Below are 23,669 nucleotides of genomic sequence, written 5' to 3' on the forward strand. Positions count from 1 at the left end.
GGCGAACTACTAACATCGTACAGCCGGGGACTAGGGATGCTGTCAAACACCCTACCCTGCACAGGCAGGCCCTCATAACAAAGTGTTTTCTGAGCCAGAATGTCAATAGTGTCAAAGCTGAGAAATCCTGCTGTTTAGAGTACTATTTTTTATATCTCTCATATCAAAAATAATCTGTTGAAAGTGTTCAAAAAAACTGAGGAGTCAGAACATGTACTATTTAGTTTGGGGTAGAGTGAACAGTGTTTAAAACTGTCTTCAAATACATGAAAAGCCATTATGCAGAAGATGGTAACCAGCTGTTCTCCATCATCCTTGAAGAATGTACAGGAAGTGTACATAAATGGACCTGTGCTACCCACCCATTCTTTTCCTGCATCTTCCACACCAGCCAGGCAAATCTCCCTCTGTGATCTTGTAACCATATTTGTCGGGTCCTTTATCTTATTTCTTGCAGAGACTCTCCCAAATCCTTGGGACACATTTTCTTCTCACTGCCAAGCTGTGTCTCTCCCTCTCCTTAAAAATCTAACTTGAAAATTTCCATCTCCATAAAGTCTTCCTTAACTAACGAAATGGTTGCCAATCCACCTCTATTGGCAGCTGGCACATTTTCTCCTTCAATGTGTTATCTTTCATTCTATGGATATGTTATTGCCCATTTGTGTACAAAGAGCCATGCTAGATTTTGAGAAAGGTTAAGAAAGATGAATAAGAGTCCCTACCTTTAAGTGCTTTTCCAAAAAATCTCACTACATTGTAGTTACAATGTAGGTAGTATTTAATAATTACTTCTATGAGGGATTTGAAAAAAAAAAAAATAAGAGGGCTTAATAGTTAAGCCCTTAATATATTGAAGTGGGGAGATCTTCCAGGTCAGGAGATTAAAAGAAGACTTTGTAAATAAGTATACAGAATATCTTTTTATGAAGAATAATTTTTTCTCTAAGTTATGTACAATTTTCTGCATCAAATAAGCATTTAATATTGTTACCAAAATTTGAAAGTTATAAATTAAAGCCTGGAATGAATTCGAGTCTGAATTTATGTTATATTTATGGAAGAGTATACAGTGAATAAGGAAGAAAATTTTTTCTGTTTACATGTAGCTGTAAAACACAAAAGAGTGAATTTAGTCATCTCAGTACACCTTATGTATGATGCTGTGTCATTTTATAACAGCATATTCTTCGGGAAGAATTTTTAGTTACATCTAAGAGGGGAATGGTGATGGACAGGGAGGCCTGGCGTGCTGTGATTCATGGGGTCGCTGAGAGTCGGACACGACTGAGCGACTGAACTGAACTGAACTGAACTGAAGAGGGGAATACTTTGGAACTTTACAAGTATGCTTTAAAAACAAATACCAAAGATGGAATTTGACACCATCCATTTGAGAGAATTTGGCACCTCCCAGAAGCCTGGCCTGCTGGCCTGCTGCAGTCCATGGGGTCGCAGAGTCAGGCAGGACTCAGCAACTGAACTGAAGAACCCTTTTAGGACTTCCCAGGTGGTGCTAGTGGTAAAGAAACTGCCTGCCAATGCAGGAGACATAGAGATGTGTGTTTGATCCCTGGGTTGAGAAGATCCCCTGGAGGAGGGCACTCCAGTATTCTTGCCTGGAAAATCCCACAGACAGAGGAGCCTGATAGGCTACATTCCGCGAAGTCTCAGAGTTGGACACGATTGGAGCGACTTAGCAGTAGCAGCAGTAGAACCCTTTTAGAAAAGAATCTCACCAATAAAGGATTTCCATTATCTGAACTACAACAAACAAAAAATTGAAGCAGTTTAACCTTCACTGAATATGTAGTATGTACCCAACATTGAGTAAACTCTTTAGATGAATCATCTAATTTAATCTCAACGTATTTAGCCTCTCCACCTATGAGGCTATCGCCACCAACATAATCAGGAGACCTCAGTGTACAAGCTTCCACCCCCTGCTTGATTCAGAGATGGAAGCAGAGCAAATCTCAAGCCTGCATAGGAGGCCATTACTGGGTGGAAACAGTCAGCTTGCCTTCCTTTCTGAAGCAGCAATGAGAAAGCTTCCTCTTTCGAGGCTTTAAATGGTGATGCTTGTATCCTCTGTAGACCAAATGGGAAAATGAAGCTGTTTACATTTCATTGGTGGCCATGGTTTGATCTAGGGATAACTACTGGAAAACTATCTGTGGCTGCGTTAGTCATATGAGTTTCTGCCAGCTCCTTCCCACACATTCTGAAATCTTTGGTTCTGGGAATGGTACAGATACTAAATTACTATGGAATTTGTTTGAATGTTAATCTTTATGTTCTTTAAAGTCATTAGGTTGATTTCCAGTCAGTAATACAGTTAACATTGCAGAACTTTCTGGTTGTTCCCATTCTTTGAGCGTCATTGCTCTTTTTAATAAGCACCAGCTTTGAATGGTAACCTCAAGAATGCCTTAATAATTCAAAACATAATGGAATCTTAGTTAACTCTTTGTAACTGGATGTTTGTTTCCTCTCTTAAGTTGTTCTAGGCTTCTGTGTGTCATTCAATGTTGATGTGAAAAACTCAATGACTTTCAGCGGCCCAGTGGAGGACATGTTTGGATATACTGTCCAACAATATGAAAACGAAGAAGGAAAATGGTAAGTCAATGGGTTTTCTTGTTGTTTAGTTTTCTTACAAGGTAATGGAAAATATTATTTGGTTACAGTTCGTTTTATGAATGAGACTTAGAACGAATCATTTATGGTAGGAAATGTAGTCTAATCATTTGGTAATAGAAATTGAAAAAGGAAAAAATCCTTGGCAGTATTAAGACCTGTGGTTAGTGATTCTGTTGAAACCTGGGTTGACCTCAAGGAAGGACCTTATTCAAAATAGTCATTGTTTTGTTATTATGTTATTCTGCCAAGAGTTCTTTGTCCGCAGTTTAGCTGAAATTCAGCAGGAGGTATATGGAAGCATGTGAGATGCTGTCTTGAGAGGATTAGTATCACTTTCATAATATAACATGAGGCTTATATTTTTAGTACTTTACTTACCTATTGAATTTAGTCTATTATTTATAATGAACCTTACTGAATTTTATACACTTTTAAACCCCTTAATATTGGTTAAGTTCACTTAAGTATGATTTTTTAAAGCATATTTAACTTTTGAAAACTATACAAAACTAATATTAAAGCTCTTTTGCTTTGTAGTTAATATAATTTTTAGTGAGCTTTTTTTAAGTGGAACTTGTATAAAAAGGCTTCCCTGCTGGTACAGTTGGTAAAGAATCTGCCTGCAATGCAGGAGACCTGGATTAAATCCCTGGGTTAGTAAGATCCCCTGGAGAAGGGAATGGCAACCCACTCCAGTATTCTTACCTGGAAACCTCCATGGACAGAAGAGCTTTGTAGGCTATGATCCATGGGGTCACAAAGAGTCGGACACAACTGAGCGATTTCACTTCTTCACTTCACCCAGTTCTGGGTAAATATTCAAAGGAATGAAAATCAAGATCTTGAGGAGATATCTGCATTCCCATATTCATTGCAGCATTATTCACAAAAAGCACAACTTGAAAGCAATCTAAATGTCCGTTGACAGATGAATAGATTTTTTAAAAATGTTTTGCATATATAGTAGAGTATTATTCTGCCTTAAATCAGAAGAAAATCTTTCTATTTAAGAAAATATGGATGAACCTGGAGGACATTTTACTAAGTGAAATAAGCCAGATGAAGGACAAATACGGCATGATCCCACTTACATGAGGAACCTAAAATAATTGAGCTCATAAAAGCAGAGGACAGAATGGTGGTTACCAGGGGTTCAAACAAGGGCAAAACAGGAAAGCATTAATTAAAAGGTACAAGCGTCGGTTAAGCAAAATGAGTAAGTCCTGGAGATTCACGTACAGCATAGCACCTATCGTTAACAGTCCGTGTGAGTTGCTCAGTCATGTCTGATTCTTTGCAACTTCATGGACTGTAGCCCACCAGGCACCTCACCTTTGTTCATGGGATTTTACAGGCAAGAATACTGGAATGGTTTGCCGTTTCCTTCTCCAGATAGTTAACAATACTGTATTTTATACTTAAAATTTTGCTTAGAATGTAGATATTTTGTTATGTGTTCTTATCACAAAATAACAGTAATAATAACTACTACTACTAAAGAGGGCATGAGTAAACTTTTGGAACTCATGGATATGTTTATGGTATAGATTATGGTGATAGATTTAAGGGTATATACTTATCCCCAAACTCATCAATTTGTATACATTAAAGTGGTCATTCATACTTCAATAAAGTTTGTTTTTAAAGTAACTCCCCTAGGGAAATATAGCTATTTGGGGCCAGAGCAAAAAATAGAACTCAAGTCTCCACTCACTATCTAGGGCTGTTACTCTTATTGCTGCTGCTAAGTCACTTCAGTCGTGTCCGACTCTGTGTGACCCCATAGACGGCAGCCCACCAGGCTCCCCCGTCCCTGGGATTCTCCAGGCAAGAACACTGGAGTGGGTTGCCATTTCCTTCTCCACAGTGCAGGCTAGTGGGTCCCAAATGCCTCTTTCCAGCAAACAGTGATCTGAGGGAACAGAATTTGGCAGGGGTCCAATAAAGAACACCCACCAAGTGCTGGGACATTTATATTCAGATGCCCTCTGAAAGTCCAACATACAGGTTCGGGTTACTCTTATTAGAGCTCTATTAAAAAAGTAAAGGTTGATAATAACTATCTCTGTAGTTTTAGACTTTACATTTTAATGTGAATGAAAGCTCATGAGCATTTGAATGTATTTGTGGATATCAGATACTTTGATTCCATTCTGACATTCCATGCTTACAATGATTTTATGGAAAAGGTGTGAAAATCAGGGAAACAAAAACAGTGTGGCCAATTGAATTTAAAATTAAATGAACTACAAATATCTAAGCTTACTCCTTGGAAGAAAAGTTATGACCAACCTAGACAGCATATTAAAAAGCAGAGACATTACTTTGCCAACAAAGGTCTGTCTAGTCAAAGCTCTGGTTTCTTCAGTAGTCACGTATGGATGTGGGAGTTGGACTATAAAGATAGCTGAGCACCAAAGAATTGATGCTTTTGAACTGGGGTGCTGGAGAAGACTCTTGAGAGTCCCTTGGAGTGCAAGGAGATCCTACCAATCCATTGTAAAGGAGATCAATCCAGGGTGTTCACTGGAAGGACTGATGCTAAAGCTGAAACTCCAATACTTTGGCCACCTCATGCGAAGAACTGACTAATTTGAAAAGACTCTGATGCTGGGAAAGATTGAAGGCGGGAGGAGAAGGGATGACAGAGGATGAGATGGTTGAATGGCATCACTGACTCAATGGACATGAGTTTGAGTAAACTCCGGGAGTTGGTGATGGACAGGGAGGCCTGGAGTGCTGTGGTCCATGGGGTCGCAGAAAGTCAGACACAACTGAGCGACTGAACTGAACTCAACTGAACAAATATCTAAATATTCAAATCTTTAAGGATGACATGGTAGCAACATACCATTCTAAAAATATCCAGCCACTGGTCATGCAAAATAAATTTTAGTAACATGTTTGGGTATTCTTAAGTGTTTATAAAATCAGATAGGATACAGACATTTTAAGAAATGAATTATAAAATAACTGACATATTTGGGAGAATATGAATTTTGTTATTTTCTCCAGAGGTGGGCACCGGCATAAATCATATCTATTGGTCATGTTTGGAAACTTTGAAACCTCAGATTTTTTTAAGAAAATCATCCTGATCCATCTTACATCAAGTATGCCTAAGTTAGTTGTTGGTGCATAATATGTGCAGTCTGTATATTTGAAAAGCATTACTTTATACCTTTGGAAAGCATGAAAAACTAACAGAAAAGGCAGCCTATCTCCCTTCACCTTTCAGAAGTTTTCTGTGGAGTGTAACCTTTGTATCTTTAGCTCAGAAACCACGTGTTTTCTCAGTAGCAGAACACATTATACCTCTGATTAAATCCAGTCATTCTTTATTATGATTAGCATGAGCTGGAGCATCCAAATAGTTACACTGTGGTTTAGAATATTTCACAAAAAGTACTATTGGTTTAATAGTTTTGCTTTGAAGAGAAGAAAAGCCTACGTGCTCAGCGTTGCAGAAGCCTTCCAGAGTTAGTGGTGATCACTAGTATGGCAAGGTCTCAGACAGATGGGAAAAATGAGATGTTGATACGGGTTTTCCATTCTCTGTTGCTCTTTGCTTCCTCCCTTCCTTCCAGCATGTGCTCCCACTCCCTTGAGTGCTGTCTAAACCGGGGGTCCCCCACCTCCTGTTAGGGCCTGGTTCGCACAGCAGGAGTTGGACGGTGGGTGAGCGGTGACACAGCAAAACTTCATCTGTATTTGTAGTCCCCCAAGTGCCAGTTACTACCTGAGCTCCAGCTCCTGTCACATCAGCAGCATTAGGTTCTCACAGGAGCGCGAACCCTGCGGTGAACTGTGTATCCAAGGGTTCTAGGTGGCGGCTCCTTATGAGAATCATACTGAAACCATCCCTTTACCACCACCCTGGTCTATGGAAAAATTGTCTTCCTTGAAATTGGTCCCTGGTGCCAAAAAGGTTGAAGACCGCTGTCTAAGCATCCATTCTTAGGGACTTCAGTGACTTCAGTTGGCCTGTCTTTTCAAAGTAGATTCTCATGATGAAAATACTTTCCCAGCTCATCCCCAACCCAATATATATCAAAGTGTATTGGCTGCCTGCCTTTTTCCTAAAGGACCCTGCTTCGTGCCAGGTAAGCTTTATTAGTGGGCTCAGGTGACTGATTCTCTGTTTCCATTGTATATGTGTGTTTTAAATAAAGCCTATTCAAGCCTGAGGTAAAAAGACGAACAGTTCTATAAAATTTTCTCTTATGGATCTTAATATAATATTTATTTTTAAGTGTTAATAATATCTTTTGAAGTTAAAATTTCCTCTTTGCCAAACTTGTCATTTCTTTGGCTTACCTCATTTCTACCCGCTACCTTTCATGACCAAAACCACAGCAGCTCATGGGGCCACTGTATAACTTCATTCTCTAAGATGACCAAACACTTACTCTGTTGCTGATTTTTTTAAAAATGGCTGGCAGGAGGTACTTGGTACTCCAATAAAGACTTTGGCTTGGAGATCAAGAAGGAGTTAGATGAAAAGAAATAATGTAAGTGTGAAACAATCTCCAGGAAACTATCTTTTAAAGAAGAAAAATATATAAATAATAAACAGCAGGCCGAGGACAGCTACCTTTCAAATAAATATAACAACAGTCATAATGACAAGAATGACTATTATGAATAGCAAACATTTATATTTGGAGCTTCTTCACGGAGCAGAGGTGTTTCTCTCACTTTGATGATCTTTGAGTTTATCAGGTGTTTCTCTGGCATGAGATCCAGAACATTCTTTAATCCTCTTAATCTTTAGACAAATCATTGCCATAATGTCATATAAAAAGCAGAAATTTAATATAAATTAAATTTAATGAGTTAAAACAAACTTGCATTAAAATTTAAAGTTACAATGTCCATTGTTCATGAAACTGTGCTTTGAGTCTTCATATTGACCCTGTGTGACTGAGTGAATATGACTGTTAATATCCTCATTTTCTAGACAGGAAACTGTCTCAGAGAATGAATTGCCAAAGGTTTAACACAGTAAGTGTGACAGGGCCAGGATGTGGAACCCAGCCTTCTTCCTTAAGCCAGTTCTCTTCTATAACAACACGGATTCTCTGGAACCTTGACCCATGGAAATGCTTCCTGTGACACCTAAAGGCCTAGATGGCATTCTGCTTAAGCAAACTATCGAGCCTCTAAAAACTAAAAGAAAAAACTTCACAATTAGGACCTCTTAGCTATCCATATGAGCGACCAGGGCTTCCTTATTCACATTCTTACAGCATTTGATACAGTCATAATTTATTCATTTAATACGTATTTATTGAATGCCTGTTTTCTACCTGGCACTGTTTCAGTCACTCAAGATATATGAGTGAATGAACAGATGAAAATTCCTGCTGTTGTGGAGCTTACATTCTGCTGGGGCGGGACAAACAAAACATAAATAATAAACTTAATAAACAGGTAGATTGTGTGTCAGAATGTGGTAAGTGCTATGAGAAAAAAATAGAGCAAGATAATGGGGCTTGAGAATGTTGAAGATTCCTGAAATTCCATAAACTCTAGGCTGGTATTTTTCTAGACTCTTGTCATTTTTATGCAGCCTGGGAAAAATGAGGCTTTCTTAGGATTAAGTGGTGAGATCTACGTTCTTTCCAGAGTTGCGTGCTTGGTGTCAGAACAAATAGTTCCTAGAAAAATACACAGAATTGTTTTATGTCCTGTGTCCTGCTTACCCATTCTGGATCACTGGTCCCGACTCGAATTCCCTGTCTCAGGCCTGACCCATTGCCACACTCTACCGCCTACTGAGTTCGCACACTCTAGTCTTGCCTTATCCAGGATACACAATAGGCCATGGCTCCGGTTGTTACATCAGGTTATTTCCAATTATCATCATACCCCAGAGGCTTTCTACTGCCCTACAGTTCAAATATAAACTCCAGAACCTTCGAGCCCAAGTCTTTTAATCTGGCCTTCTCCTTCATTTTTAGCCAAGTTAATTACAATGACGTCTGCTCGACACTTAAGGCTCCCATTCTTGACAGTTTGCCTTCTTTGATGTCACTGTTTTCTGATTTGCTCTTTCCCTCTCTGGTCACTCCTACCAATTTTCTTCCTCTGTTTCTTAAAATCCTGTGTTACTTCTCCCTACATATTAGCCTTCAGCGTCTTCTTGCTCCGTCCTCTAGTGAGTTGGTAGCATTTACTCTTAGGGCCTCAGCCATGCTCCTGGCATGCTCATATATGTTCCATGTAGTTTCTGAGATGTTCCTCACAAGATTGGGCCCAGATGCCTACAGAACCCTTATCAGTACACAGTATTCTATGGAATGACCCTACATCTATATATTTGATCCTCTGCTAAGTTTTAAGCCACCTAAAAAATGGTGTTTTATCCATTTTGTATTCTGAGGGCCTGGCATTAATGTTAATGCTGAGCATGTAGGATGTTCTTAATAAACTTTAATTAATCTATCAAGTTTCAACTTACATACTTTCATTAACACATCTACTACTTTTCTCCAAACTATTTTTAACTATAAAACTAGTTTAATCAATCACATTACAAAAGTTTTTGCAAATATTGAGGGGGAAACTCCCTAAAATCTAATCATAACGTCCTTAATATAATTTGTCTTTTGGTGTACTCCCTTTGAATCTGTGTTCTACATAGTTGTTCCATTCCATCATCTGAAAATATATATAGTGATAATGAAAAAACCAACACTTAGCACATGCTATGAGCCACATACTGTTTTAAACATTTTATATATAGTAAATCATTTCATGCTCTTGATAATTGTGTCAGGTAGCTACTCTTACTATTTCCATTTTACAGATGAAGGAACTAAGGCACAGAGAATACAACTGGCTTGCCCTAAACCATACAGCTAAGTAAAGGGTAAAACCGTTATTTGAACTCAGGAAGTCTGGCACCAAAGTTCTTGCTATATTTTCTGGAGATTAAATTACTTAAGACATAGAGAGCAGTTCAGTTCAGTTCACTTCAGTTGCTCAGTCATGTCTGACTCTCCGCGACCCCATGAATCACAGCACGCCAGGCCTCCCTGTCCATCACCAACTCCCGGAGTTCACTCAAACTCATGTCCACAGAGTCGGTGATGCCATCCAGCCATCTCATTCTCCGTCATCCCCTTCTCCTCCCACCCCCAACCTTTCCCAGCATCAGACTCTTTTCCAGTGAGTCAACTCTTTGCATGAGGTGGCCAAAGTATTGCAGTTTCAGCTTTAGCATCAGTCCTTCCAATGAACACCCAGGATTGATCTCCTTTAGAATGGACTGGTTGGATCTCCTTGCAGTACAAGGGACTCTCAAGAGTCTTCTCCAACACCACAGTTCAAAAGCATCAATTCTTCGGCGATCAGCTTTCTTCACAGTCCAACTCTCACATCCATACATGACCACTGGAAAACTTAGAATGGTGTAAATTCAATAAATCCGGACTATTATTACCATTGCTTTTATAAGTACATTGAATATAATTTGGTATCTTTTGCTTCAATTTGTCATAAGTTTTCAATAAACTAGGTAGGTTTTTATTTTAAATTAGATTGTAATTTTTTATCCTACCATGCAGTCTTATTAACTATTGTTCTTTTCATGACTGCACAATATTCTATGGAATGACCCTACAGTAATTAATTCATCTTGCTGTTGATCACATTTCTTTGAATCTTTCATGGTTATATATATCCTATAAGCATTATCTTTATGCATCAAGCTTGTTTCCCCTAATTTAGGTCATTTTTTAGGATAGATTCCCAGAAGTAAAAATTATGTGTTAAAAGGTTTGAACATTTTTATGGTTATTTATGTATATCAGAAATGGCTTTGCAAAGGCATTATATCACAACCATGTTTTAGGGATTCTGTTCAACAATTCAATATTTGCAATTGTTGTAAAACTCATTTCCATTAAAAATCCCTTCCCTTTTATATATGGCAAACTTTCAAATTTTGAAAAATTTTAAAGGGAATACCCAATCCACCTACAGCCCTTTACAACCTTTCAATTCTCCTTCAGATATTTTTTCTCCACACTAAACCTCCCCAATTTTCCCTTGAGCTTCTCTGGTCTGACGAAATTACCAGACTCTGAACTGTCTAACTCATAACCTCCTAAATACATTCCATTGTGCCTATGTCTCTCTTAATTTGGAGATTCCAGACATGGCCCGACAGTGCAGAGCACAGAGGGGCCATCACTTTCCTTGACCAGGGCATCTATTTCTAGCAGTGCAGCCTAAGGTCACATTAGCCTTGTTGGCTCTAAAATACACTATTGGCTCCTGTTTTCTCACTGTCAACAAAATCTGCCATGACTTTTTCACACGAACTTGTTTTAAATCAGGTTTCTCACATTCTGTTCTGATGTAGCTACACAAGATAAGTGAAGATATTTACATAGGTTCTTATTAAATTTTACTGGTTTAAATTTCTTGTTCCAGAATGTTAGTACACTTCTGAATGCCCACATAGGTATACTGATTTACTTGAAGAATACTTTTATGCTTTCTGTGTCTTCACTTAAGTCATTAACAAAGATATAGACTAAGTCAACCCCAAATGCAGTCTTAGGGTACATAATTAGAGTCCTTTGGTTGCTAGTAATCAGTGTCTTGGATGTCGCTGTTTAGCCAGCAATGAATAAGCAGCTGTGGATCCTAACAAGTATTTTAACATTCAACTACATTCATCCATTGTATTCCTGAAGATATTATAGGGGACCTTGTTAAATGGCTTTTGCTAGCACTAAAATAAATCATGATTATACTTTTTCATTAATTATTATTAGAATGTTTTCATATTTCTGTCTAAAAAATAAGTGATTTTAACCTGTCTCATAACTATCTTTATATTCTAAGTACTTACAAACTAAGCATATACTAACATTAAATCTGATGATCTAATGTTTCTTTATCTTGACTTCTCTATGAAATTATCAGTTCCTCTTGGGAAAAACTCATTTATACTTCCATGTGTGTTATGTAAATTAACACAGCAGCAGGTTTAACCAATAATTATGCTTTCATCCCCCAAATAAAAAATATATTAAAGTAACATGATATAAGAAAGTAAAACATTCTCAAGTCTCTCTCCTATGTATTTTGTTATTTTTTTTTTTATTAAATCAATCTGCAATTTGGAGAAGACACTCTGCTTATTTTAAATAACATTAAATTACTGAGGATGACTATTCTAATTATGTCTATGGAGTTACTGTTAGTCATCTTAGAACTAGTCATACAGTAACAAAAATAAAATGTTTCTTATTATTCAAAAATGTTAATTGACTCTTTTAACTTCCAGGGTGCTTATTGGGTCTCCTTTAGTTGGCCAACCCAAGAACAGAACGGGAGATGTCTATAAATGTCCAGTTGGGCGAAGTGAATCATTACCTTGTATAAAGTTGGATCTCCCAGGTATGTCAAGTCAGAATGTTAAAGTCTGATCCTAAACTATGCCCAGCATTCACACTGAAAGTAAATTTCAACCAACTCAAGAAAATACCAGAAGTCATCTATAAAAATTCTTCAGTTTTTATCATTCACATATTTTTATTCCTTCTGCCTTTCATTTGCTTTAGAAATTCATCATAGAATAGCCATAGACTGAGAAGATCTTTCTAGTTCTATAACTTTTAACTGCCTCCCTTGTCCAGAATCCTTTGTAAACTCGGCAGTAACACAAAAGGAATTTTCTAAATAAACCTATTCGTCACATTTACTCCACAAAATTTAACTTAGTATTTTTTTAAGAAAATAGCACACAAGGAAATTGTAATAGAGAAATTTAATTTTTTAAAAAAGAGAATAGCACAAGGTAAATTTATATTGAAATATACGTATTTGATAGAAATACCATAGTTAGAACATGACTAGAAAATTCCTGCTAGATCTGTGTAGGAATTAGAACCCTGTCAGTGTTCTGTACAGTATTAAGTGCCTTGGAAATGACTCAATCTCTGCAGGTTTTCTTAAGACACTGTATTTTTCAGTTTTTTTCAAATTCCTGCTTGTTCATTATGAGCTTTTTTTTTTTTAATATTCAAGAGCATAGCTTTAATAGCTGCTTTAATATCTTCACTTGATAATTCCAACATCTGGAATATCTCAATGTCACTTTCCATTTATTACCTTTCTCTTGGGATTAGGTTACATTTTCATGTTTCTTCTTATGTTTAGTAACTTTGGATTGTATCCTGGATTAAACTTTTGAATTATAAGCATGGAGATTCTAGATCGTGTTATGTGTCTGAAAAGTCTTAACTTTTTGTTTTAGCAGGCAGTTTACTTGGCTGAAGTCAATTTCCAAACAGCAGTGGGAAGCCCTTAAAATCTCTACTCAATTCTTCTAATTGTTTAGCTGGGCTATGTGAAGTTTACTCTGCACATGTACAATTCAGGTCATTTAGATATTTGGAAAGAATATATCTGTGTATATTGAAACTCTACTTTTGCAGCTTTCCTTTCCAAAATACGCCCCCCGTTCACCTGACATTACTGTCATTGCCCCATTCTCTGTCCTCTGTTTCTTTTAGACAGGAAGACTGTGCATCCTATTTGAGGTTTAGCCACTGGCTCAGGCCTTCCCTTGGGGAAAACAAACAAACACAAAAACAGGAAACTCATCTAGTGCTAATCTCCTCTTACAAGTATAGACGCTCTTCCAGTTTCTGCCTGGTTTGGATTGTTTTCCAATGCCTTCGGCTGATTGTTCCATTTTTTTTTTTTTTCCTTTTCCTGAAGTTTATATTTGTTTACAAAAGGGTTGTTCTGATAGAAGCTACTCCTCCATTATTGGAAACTGGAATAGAGTTTCAACAGTAACATGGAGACTGGCTAAGTCAAGAACAATAGGAACGTTTCTGCTATAGTTCCTAACATCCCAGGAATGCGCGACCCTAGTATTAAAACCTCTAATCCAGATTATTCAAGACCAGTTCCAGGTGCTTTCAACGCAAACCAGACTGGATTCTGAGACAAAGACAGTGTTCAGATTAGGAGGTCACTGTGACCTTTCAGGAATCAATCTCTGCCTCCATTTCCCATGTAAACTTAACAGTAAGAAAAAATTATAGGCATGAACAGTGAGACGAGTCTTTCTTGAACTTGAGTTTTGCCACTTTTAAATATTCTAACACTCTGCTAAGCAGGGTTTAGAAGTTTTTGCCTTTCCTGTCTAATCTTTTTATTTTTTTCCTTTTTTAATGTGAGTGGAACTTCTTTTTGCCCAAGTTTGCATGCTTTAGGGCCCAATGTTCTTATTTGTAATGTCAAATGTAGTCCCTTCATTGTGTCTGTATCCAAACATCCTGACCACTGCTCTAATCTTGCTTTGGTTTTCTTTGTAACCCTGTTAATGTCCCTGTGATGATGAATATAATGGTTAAAATCTTGTGTTTGAGTTTTCTTTTCTGGTCTTCTACCCATTTTCCTTCTTCCCAGAAATCGTTTTGTCATTGGTCATTTTTAACATATAGATATAACATATAAGATGAGTGTGTGAATGTACTTTGTATCTACCTTTTGAGACTAAATATTTTATTTATTTTAATTAGCAAAAAAATGTGTGAAAGGCTGTCCCATGGTCCGATTGCCCTGATAGTTGTGCATTCTTTCACAGTTCAGCAAAAGTATTTGAGACAGTGATCCAGACAAAGCTTCTGAGACAAAAGCCAGTTTTCTGCCTTCGCTTGTTTATTATACTCCTTAATAATACTTCGAAGATTATTTAGTTGAACCAAAAGAAGAATGTCCTATGATATGAACAAAGCAGACAGAAGGTTTTTATGAGAAGACACTTAGTTTTACTTTGTTTTCCACTCTCATAAAAGTTTCTTCTATTTTTAGTTAATACATCAATTCCCAATGTCACAGAAGTAAAGGAGAACATGACATTTGGATCAACTTTAGTCACCAACCCAAAAGGAGGGTTTCTGGTAAGAAAAGGAAGAGTAATGATGGTTAATGAACTAGGAATTCTTTGATCATAAATCTTCATAAAAATCTGTTATATAATTTTTAATCTAATGGTTTTAATTTTTTAAATTTTTTAAAAGGCATGCGGGCCCTTGTATGCCTATCGATGTGGACATTTGCATTACACAACTGGAATCTGTTCTGATGTCAGCCCCACATTTCAAGTCGTGAACTCCATTGCCCCTGTACAAGGTACAGATTTTATGCAGTGTTTTTGCAATGTTTAAAAAGCGTAAGCAATGGATGAGATATATGTATACACAGGAGCATACCAAAAACTTGAAGTATTTTCTTGGCTACCAGCATTACCAATTTAGGCAAATGTTTGCTTTGCCAATATATAACCAAACCTCACTGCTATTTTTGGAACTGATATTAGTGCAAGTAACCTTTACAGAGTCATATTTAATCATCATAGCTAAGGCTGTCACATTGTTTTTATTTAAAGGGTGAATTTCTTTGAGGAAGATAAACTCATTTGAAATACACATGGAGTGAGAACTATATACAGAATTAATATTGAAAAAATTTCCAAAGATAACTCATACAGTGTTAATTAAAATTAAGTAGAGATGCATTTTACTTGATGTTAATCCCAAACCAATTGTTACTGAATGCAGTGAATATTTATCACCTTTACTTTTTATTTAAGACTTTTTTTTTTCCTGGTTTTAAAAGTAATGTGTCCATTTTGTAGAGCATCATCTTTTTTAAAACAGATTTATTTATGTGTTTATTTTATTTATTTATTTTTGACTGTGCTGGGTCTTCGTTGCTGCATGTGGGCTTTCTGTAGCTGTGGCGAGTGGGAGCTACTCTCTAGTTGTGGTGGGTGGGCTCTAGGCATGCAAACTTCAGTAGTTGCAGCATGTGGGCTCAGTAGTTTTGGCTCATTGGCTTAGCTGCTCTGTGGCATGTGGAATCTTCCCGGACCAGGGATTGAACCTGTCCCCTGCATTGCAAGGCAGATTCTTAACCACTGGACCACCAGGGAAGCCCTGAAGAACATCATCTTTTAAAATGAGCTTCTTTCAACCATGAAACCATCTCATATTCCTCTAAAGATAGATGCCAAATTTGCATGATTGACTCTTTTTCTTGCAGAATGTAGCACTCAGCTAGACATAGTCATCGTGCTGGATGGTTCTAACAGCATTTACCCCTGGGAAAGTGTCACAGCTTTTTTAAATGACCTTCTTAAAAGAATGGATATTGGTCCTAAACAGACACAGGTATGTGACTTCATGTTTTGATTGCTGTTGTCCTCAAGATACATATGCACAGATTTTTAATAAGATAATATTCAGAATATAAATTCATCAATAAAGCTAAAATTCAGGATGAACTTTTTATTCTATATAAAATTGCCTGCTCTGACATACCTGAATTCAAGCTGCTGATCACAGCTCTCCCCTCTCTTACCACATTCCCAGCAATGAACTTTCTCCCTTCCTCTTGTTTTATCCATCCTGTTTTACCTTCTTATCCATCCTTTCTTTCCAAAAACTCATGACAGTCTTGAAGTATTTTTGTGTTAGTCACTAAGTTGTGTCTGACTCTTTTGTGACCCTATGGACTGTAACCCACCAGGCTCCTCTGTCCATGGAGTTCTCCTGGCAAGAATATTGGAGTGGGTAGCCATTTCCTTCTCTAGGGGATTTTCCTGATCCAGGGATCGAAGCTGGGTCTTTTGCATTACAGGCAGATTCTTTACCGTCTGAGCCACCAGGGGCCCTTGGGGGGAAAAAATGGAGTATTTTTAAAATCTGTAGTATTTTTGGGTCGTCTGAATATTTTATTTTACTTTTACATTTATCTATTACACTGTAAAAATTTTATTTCTTTGTAGCTATTTGTGGAAATTAGTGCAGCTGTGACATGTTTGAAGTTGCTCCACAACTTCAAGGCTACTTTAGAGGAATAATCACTGCTTCAGTGAGGATTGGTGCCTGCAACTCAGTTTTGTAAACAGCTAACAATCAATTGCTTATATGCTCAACGAACTCTGCTGCAGTTCTGAAGTTTCCATCTATGAGAGCTATAATTAATTTTACATTTCAGTAGTGAGAGTCCCAATAGAAGAGCTGTTCTGTCCAGCACCACTTGAATTCCAGCCTGCCAGAGTGGGCTTCGTGGAGTTATGTGTCTCTCTGGGAGGGAACAGAGGCTCCATTCAGAGGAATGGGGGTGAACCCTGGGGTCCAGATGCTACCAGTGAATGGAAGGGACACAAACTTGCTGAGAAGAGTCAGGTCACATTTCCTTGGTTCCAGGACCCCATTCCATAAAGAGAAAAGTTTCAGAATGCAACCCTGCACACTGAGTCATTTGTAGCACCTTCAGATTTCACTCAAGGGAACCTGCTTCCTACTGAGGGAAGAGCTACTTAAGTTGCTGAGTTTTTATGTCATATTTTGCTTACATTGTTCATGGCAGAGTTTAGCCAGACTCATTCATTCCTTTATTTGGAGGTTTCTCCTGAGCCTATGTACCAGGCTCTGTGTGAGGGCTTGGATAATCATGGAAAAATAGACAGACATGGCCACTGCCTTCGTGGAGCTTCTGTATAACAATGTTTCTCCAAGTGGGGCTCATGGAATTCCCACTTCTGAAATCCCAGAGGTACTTGGATTGTACCCTAGACTTTAAGAATCAGAATCTCTGAGAGTGAGGCTACAGAGCCTACATTTTAAGTAAGCAACCCGCATAATTTTTCACAGGTTAAAGTTGAGAAACCATGGACTAGTGAATTATTGTGTTAATATGCGTGGTGTGTGTGTGCTTACTGCATGCTCCATATTACAGGGACCCCAAGACTGAAGCCTTTATATCTCTTTTTATCCTTGTCAGTGGTCAGCCTAGTGCTTTGCTGGGCTTTTTTAGTGACCCTTTAATGAGCACCTGTTGAATAAGTCTGTGTATCATACTAATGAATTTTTGCATTTTTCTCTGATAGAAGAACGTTTGATGAGACTTTTTCATTAGCTGACATTTTAACAGTCTTCTAAGTATATTATTTATATGTTGGGTTTTAGTGTTTATACTTCAGTGATTTCTAATCTTTTTCTGTGTTGGCTTAAGCTGTATTAATGACTAGTTTCATAAGTAATTCTCTAAACAAAAGGGTTTGAGAAGGATATTCACTAAGCCATCACTTTTGCCAAACTCGGTTTTAAGTACAACATATTTAAATGCTCTTTAAAGTTTGATCTTCCTTTAGTGCAGTCAGATAAGAAATTCATTTATTGTAATTTAAAAAGATACTTTCATTTCAAAGAAATGTGTACTAAAAAGTATGCTTTTCTTTCATGTGGTCTTACAGTAATTCTCTCTAAAAGCATAAACAATTTGCTTTAACAATCATTTTTTCTCCTGGTTGGTTGCTAACATAATTTAAATAGGGTTTTTTTGTCTTTAGTTTTTGTTCCTTTTCATTTGAAGCACCCAATCCTGCCCTAAGATTCACAGAATTAGCTTCTGAAATTTTCCCTCCGCCTTACTTAGCCTCCCTATCTCTCCATTCCTGAAAGGGGCAGCTACAAAAATGAATTTTGAGAGGTATTACCCAGAAGAAGTTACAAAACTGAAAAGTTAAGAGATAGATACGGGACTCAGACGCCTCATCCATATCAAGGGTATAAAGGCAGTAAAAATAGAGTTGGACAAATTTGTGAAGAGGGTTTCTCTATAGAAAGAGCCTGGTGAGAAGGGCTTTGGTGGGATCATACAGTGAGCTTGGGAAAGCTGGGACACACAATTGCTGAGTGCCTGTCTCCTACACTGAAGGGCAAGATAGCTGTCTGGCTGCTGACAAGCAAGTCTCGATGCTAGGATTGGCCTCACACCTAAAGTTGTCAGTACAAAGAATGTATGTTTCTCATAGCTTGTCATGGAGTCATGTTTGCTCCTGTCCATAGAATCGCCTGGAAGTGAGTGGAAGCCTCTGCACAGAACAGCTGACGCTATCCCCAATTCCTACGAATCACAGTAGTGAGACGCATTCACTCAGGCAAGGATGCAGGTGAAGGGCGATCTCCAAAGAGCCCACTAAAAAGGTAATGCCTGTTATTAGAACCTGATCCATCTTGGATTGGCACCAGTAGAATTTCGGTGCCCTTTACTTATCTTCCCTCCCTCTGTCCACGTCAGAAATTATAGTTAGCCATCTAAGGAGCAGAGAAACAAAGAAACAGCCAGTCATGCCCCTTCCTAACTACATGCTTCTCTCCTCCCTTAAAAGGAGGAGGAGAGAAGATTTAATTATAAATCAACTTGATGTTTTGTCTTGTTGGTTTTGTTTTAATGTAGATTGAACCATATGAAATTGTTGCTATTTGATCATGTTTTTAACTTTTTATTTTACATTGGAGTGTAGCTGATTAACAATGTTGTGACAGTTTCAGGTACACAGCAAAAGGACCCAGTCATACATATACATGTATCCATTCTCCCCAAGCCATTTGATCATTTTTGACTTACAAATGCAGCAATTTCATGCTGTACAACCTAAATTAAAATATAGAGCTTTTTTTGGGGGGGTGGGGTTCAAGATGGGGAACATATGTACACCCAGGGCAGATTCATGTCAATGTATGGCAAAACCAATACAATAAAGAAGAAAAAATAAAGAAAAAATAAAATAAAATATAGAGCTTTTTTAAAAAACACATATTTTAAAACTAAAAATGAGAAAAGCCATAAGATATTTATCTTTCCATCCAGTGAGAGCAGAAGAATTTAACCCTAAATAAGTTTTACAGGGATCATGGGCACCCCAAAATTTACATTCTAATTATACCTTGTGAGTTCCTGTTTGTTATATTAATTACAGTTATTCACTTGTTCAAGGTCAAGTATTACGGCCTACTTTCTGCAGTCATAGATTTTTCAAGTAGTAATTGCAATTTTTGGAAGGTCTCAAAGATATGAACCATTTCTGGAAGTAATTTTCTCCTACAAAAAAAAAAATGGAAGGAAGGAAGAAAGGGAGGGCGGAAAATAAATTTTAAAACTTGTGTTAAAGTTTCCATATGACAATTAGTATACATTAGGAAAATGCAATGCAAATGACAAAAATATCAACCCTAAATAGTTACTCAAAATCTCTCCCATGTCTCTGTGTGGTCCCATTAAGACTTTTGCAAACATAGTCAAGGAACTTTTGCAAACCAAATTTTTATCCAAGACAGAGTAAAGGCTATAAAATCACCTTTTAAAAAACCACCTATAAAAACAAACCTGAAACACTCTGAGCTTGCCATAAAAGATATGATGGTATAAACATTATGGAGGTCTTATTGATTCTCAATACCTAAACATAACATTGCCTTCAATAATAAATGAGAATGATATAAATATGCCATATACAAGTGCATTACCCTAAATAAAACCAGTAAATTGTGAGGCTTGATATAAAAGTGAAATATACTAATGGAACAATGTCTAGATTGTTCCCATCAAGAGTGTAGCATAACATTAAACCAGGCAAAATGAAAGGGGGAAATTAATTAAATTTTAGGAATATTATTTATCTTTCTTTTTACTACACATTTTATGGCCGTTTCCTAGGAGCCTTAAATATGAGGGCTGATGCATTGTTTTGAGGTCTGAGAAGGCTGTCTAAGGCATGCAGCCAAACCCTGGTCTATCAGGTTGTGTTGTGAATGAGGTGAATCTCCTTCTCTAGCCTTCTTGTCTCTGTTGTCCCCTATCTCCATCCATCACTCATCTGAATTACTTTTCCCACGTAAAGTTCAGATCATGACATTTCCCTGGATAAAAATCTCCTATCTCTGTCTGCTGAATAACACTCAAGCTCTCCAGTGAATTATAAATCATTTGTCACCTACTGCCTGTTCACTGCCTCCTTCTCTTCTCGCCCTGCAGTCACTCCTGCCTTGGCCTTCCCTAAACACATTGCTCTGTGTTCACAGGATTCTCTCTGTCTGGAAAGCCCCTCTCCACCCCAGGCCTCATGTGCTCGGTGAACTTCTGAGACTCAATTCAAATATGACTTTCTCTATGGCTATTCCGCCCACCCTTGCTAGGAAAAGTCCCTTCCCGTCCATATCCCCACAGCGTTTGCACACCGTTAATCCACTGCTCTCATCACTCAGAAGCATCGCTTTTTGTTTCATGATTCCATCTTTCCTGGTGGAATGTGAATTCCACAATGACAGTGTTGTGCATTAATCCTTATATTTGTAGAATACAGTTCAGAGTTTGTGTGTTGCCTACCAAATAGGAGGCGAGTCATTTATGTTGGAAAACTGTAATTTCTGGAATTTTTAAATTTCTCTTTGCGTTAAAAATCATTATTGTAGTGACCACCATCTCTCACTCTCCCACTCAGCTTCATGAAGTCATTGAGCTAGAAGAGACTTAATTGTGTTTTTGCTGTTGTTCAGATGCTCAGTCATGTCCAACATTTTGTGACCCCATGGACTGCAGCACGGAGCCCTGTCTTCACCATCTCTCAGAGCTTGCTCAAACTCATGTCCATTGAGTCGGTGATGCCATCCAACCATCTCATTCTCTATTGTCCCCTTCTCCTCCTGCCTTCAACCTTTCCCAGCATCAGGGTCTTTTCTAATGAGTCAGCTCTTTGCATCAGGTGGCAAAAGTATTGGAACTTCAGCTTCAGCATCAGTCCTTCCAATGAATATTCAGGACTGATTTCCTTTGGGATTGACTGGAATGATCTCCTTGCTGTCCAAGGAACTCTCAAGAGTCTTCTCCAGCACCACAGTTCAAAAGCATCAGTTCTTTGGCACTCAACTTTCTTTATGGTCCAACTCTCACATTCATACATGACTACTGGAAAAACCATAGCTTTGACTAGATGGACCTTTGTTGGCAAAGTAGTGTCTCTCTTTTTTAATATGCTGTCTAGGTTGCTCATAGCTTTTCTTCCAAGGAGGAAGTGTCTTAATTTCATGACTGAAGTTGCCATCTGCAGTGATTTGGGAGCCCCAGAAAATAAAGTCTGTCAGTGTTTCCATTGTTTTCCCATCTATTTGCCATGAAGTGATGGGACCAGATGCCATGATCTTCATTTTTTGAATGTTCAGTTTTAAGCCAGCTTTTTATCTCTCCTTTTTCACTTTCATCAAGAGGCTCTTTAGTTCCTCCTCACTTTCTGCTATAAGGGTGGTGTTATCTGCATATTTGAGGTTATTGATATTTCTCCCTGCAGTCTTGATTCCAACTTTGCTTCATCCAGCCCAGCATTTTGCATGATGTACTCTGCATATAAGTTAAATAAACAGAGTGACAATATACAGCCTTGACCTACTCCTTTCCCAATTTGGAACCAGTCTGTTGTTCCATGTCTGGTTCTAACTGTTGCTTCTTTACCTGCATACAGGTTTCTCAGGAAGTAGGTAAGGTGGTCTAGTATTCCCATCTCTTTAAGAATTTTCCACATTTGTCATGTTCCACACAGTCAAAGGCTTTTGCATAGTCAATGAAGCAGATGTTTTTCTGAAATTCTCTTGCTTTTTCAATGATCCAGCAGATGTTGGCAATTTGATCTCTGGTTCCTCTGCCTTCTCTAAATCCAGCTTGAATATCTGGGAGTTTTTGGTTCACATACTGTTGAAGCCTGGCTTGGAGGATTTTGAGCATTACTTTGCTATCATGTGAAATGAGTAAAATTGTGTGATAGTTTGAATATTCTTTGAACATTGTGTTTTAGGTTTTTCTTTTCAGGTGTTCAACACATGTAGCCCCATTCACCTCTGGTCTCAATTTCTCCCAAAGTGTTCCCCATCTTAACACCTCCTAGCCTCATATTTGTGAGTATGAGCATTGCATCACCTTCCATCAAGCGAGAGACCAACTAAAGACCTATCATATACCAACTTTATTGTGTTTCTGAGACTCCATTTCATTTCCCTGTGAGCCAGTCCTGTTCATTTGCCTCTCCGTAGAGACAAAGGGTAAGCCCAGTTTCAGTTAACATGGTTTCAGAATGGCCTGTGTTGACAGTTAACTTGAATTCATACTCTAAGGTAGGAGCATGTTATAAGGCAGGGCTTTTGCACCATAGTTTGGTAAAAGAAAACATAAAATGACCAGACCCAAAGACTGAGGACTTATTATGTAAAGCAGTTGTACATCCTACAAACACACAGAAAACTTTATGGTGCTTCCCTGTCATTATTCCCCTAAAGAGGCCATTGATTGGATAGTATTAACTGTTGAATGAAAGCCCAGAAACTAAACTCATGCTGGGCATTACAATTTAGACACTGGTGTTATAACTCTAAATTAATAATACAGTGTAATGGTAGAATTCTAAAGGAGGAGATAATTCCATTCCCTCATAACTCCTTGATGTAGTATATATAATAACTACTTTAAACATTTCTCTTTCTTAAACTCTCTTGTCATTCTTTTGTGACTTTTTTATGAGAAAAAAAATAGTAATTTTTGTGATTTCTAACAGCATCATTCCTTCCATATTCCTAACATTCACTTCCCTCCTTGCTCTACTCTTAAAAGAAAGGAAGCCATTTGGATAATTCATTTTAATTCCGCAGATATTTATGAAGTATCTTATTGATCAAGCATTATGCTACATGCATAGCAATATAAATAACAAACTCTAAAACTTTGTCCCTAATCCTGAAAAGCTTCCAACTTAAAGTCAAGGCCTATATTTGAAAACTGCAATGCATGACTGTTTGCTAAGTCCCTTCAGTCATGTCCAACTCTTTGTGACCCCATGGACTGTAGCCCACCAGGCTCTTCTGTCCATGGAATCTCCCAGGCAAGAATACTGGAATGGGTTGCCATTTCCTTCTCCAGAGGATCTTCCCAACCCAGGGATTGAGCCTGCATCTCTTATGTCTATCTGCATTGGCAGGTGAGTTCTTTACTGCTAGCACCACCTGGGAAGCAATCCATGACAGTGTGACATAAATATAACAGGCATGAGTGAAGCAGAACAATGAATTGATCTTTATAAGCAGGTAATTCACAATTTGAATAATATTTTCCAAGCTATGTTGTTTGAGGTGTGGAACATGTTCTGCATAGAAAATAAA

At 37.8% G+C, this 23,669-nt stretch overlaps 1 protein-coding gene across 1 annotated transcript in view; it reads left to right on the forward strand.

Annotated features, from left to right (window-relative positions):
* The window catches only part of ITGA1 (integrin subunit alpha 1), a 176,077-nt gene that overhangs the window by 61,289 nt on the left and 91,119 nt on the right, over window positions 1–23,669 (forward strand). The window contains exons 2-6 of the mRNA XM_088827682.1: window positions 2,502–2,622; window positions 11,948–12,060; window positions 14,491–14,579; window positions 14,700–14,811; window positions 15,724–15,851. Of these exons, the coding sequence (XP_088683808.1) occupies window positions 2,502–2,622; window positions 11,948–12,060; window positions 14,491–14,579; window positions 14,700–14,811; window positions 15,724–15,851 (563 nt within the window). The remainder of the gene's footprint in view (window positions 1–2,501; window positions 2,623–11,947; window positions 12,061–14,490; window positions 14,580–14,699; window positions 14,812–15,723; window positions 15,852–23,669) is intronic.

The sequence above is a fragment of the Moschus berezovskii genome, chromosome 18 (assembly GCF_049115385.1).
Source record: "Moschus berezovskii isolate FMDL1 chromosome 18, NW_MosBer_1.0, whole genome shotgun sequence".
NCBI lineage: Eukaryota > Metazoa > Chordata > Mammalia > Artiodactyla > Moschidae > Moschus > Moschus berezovskii.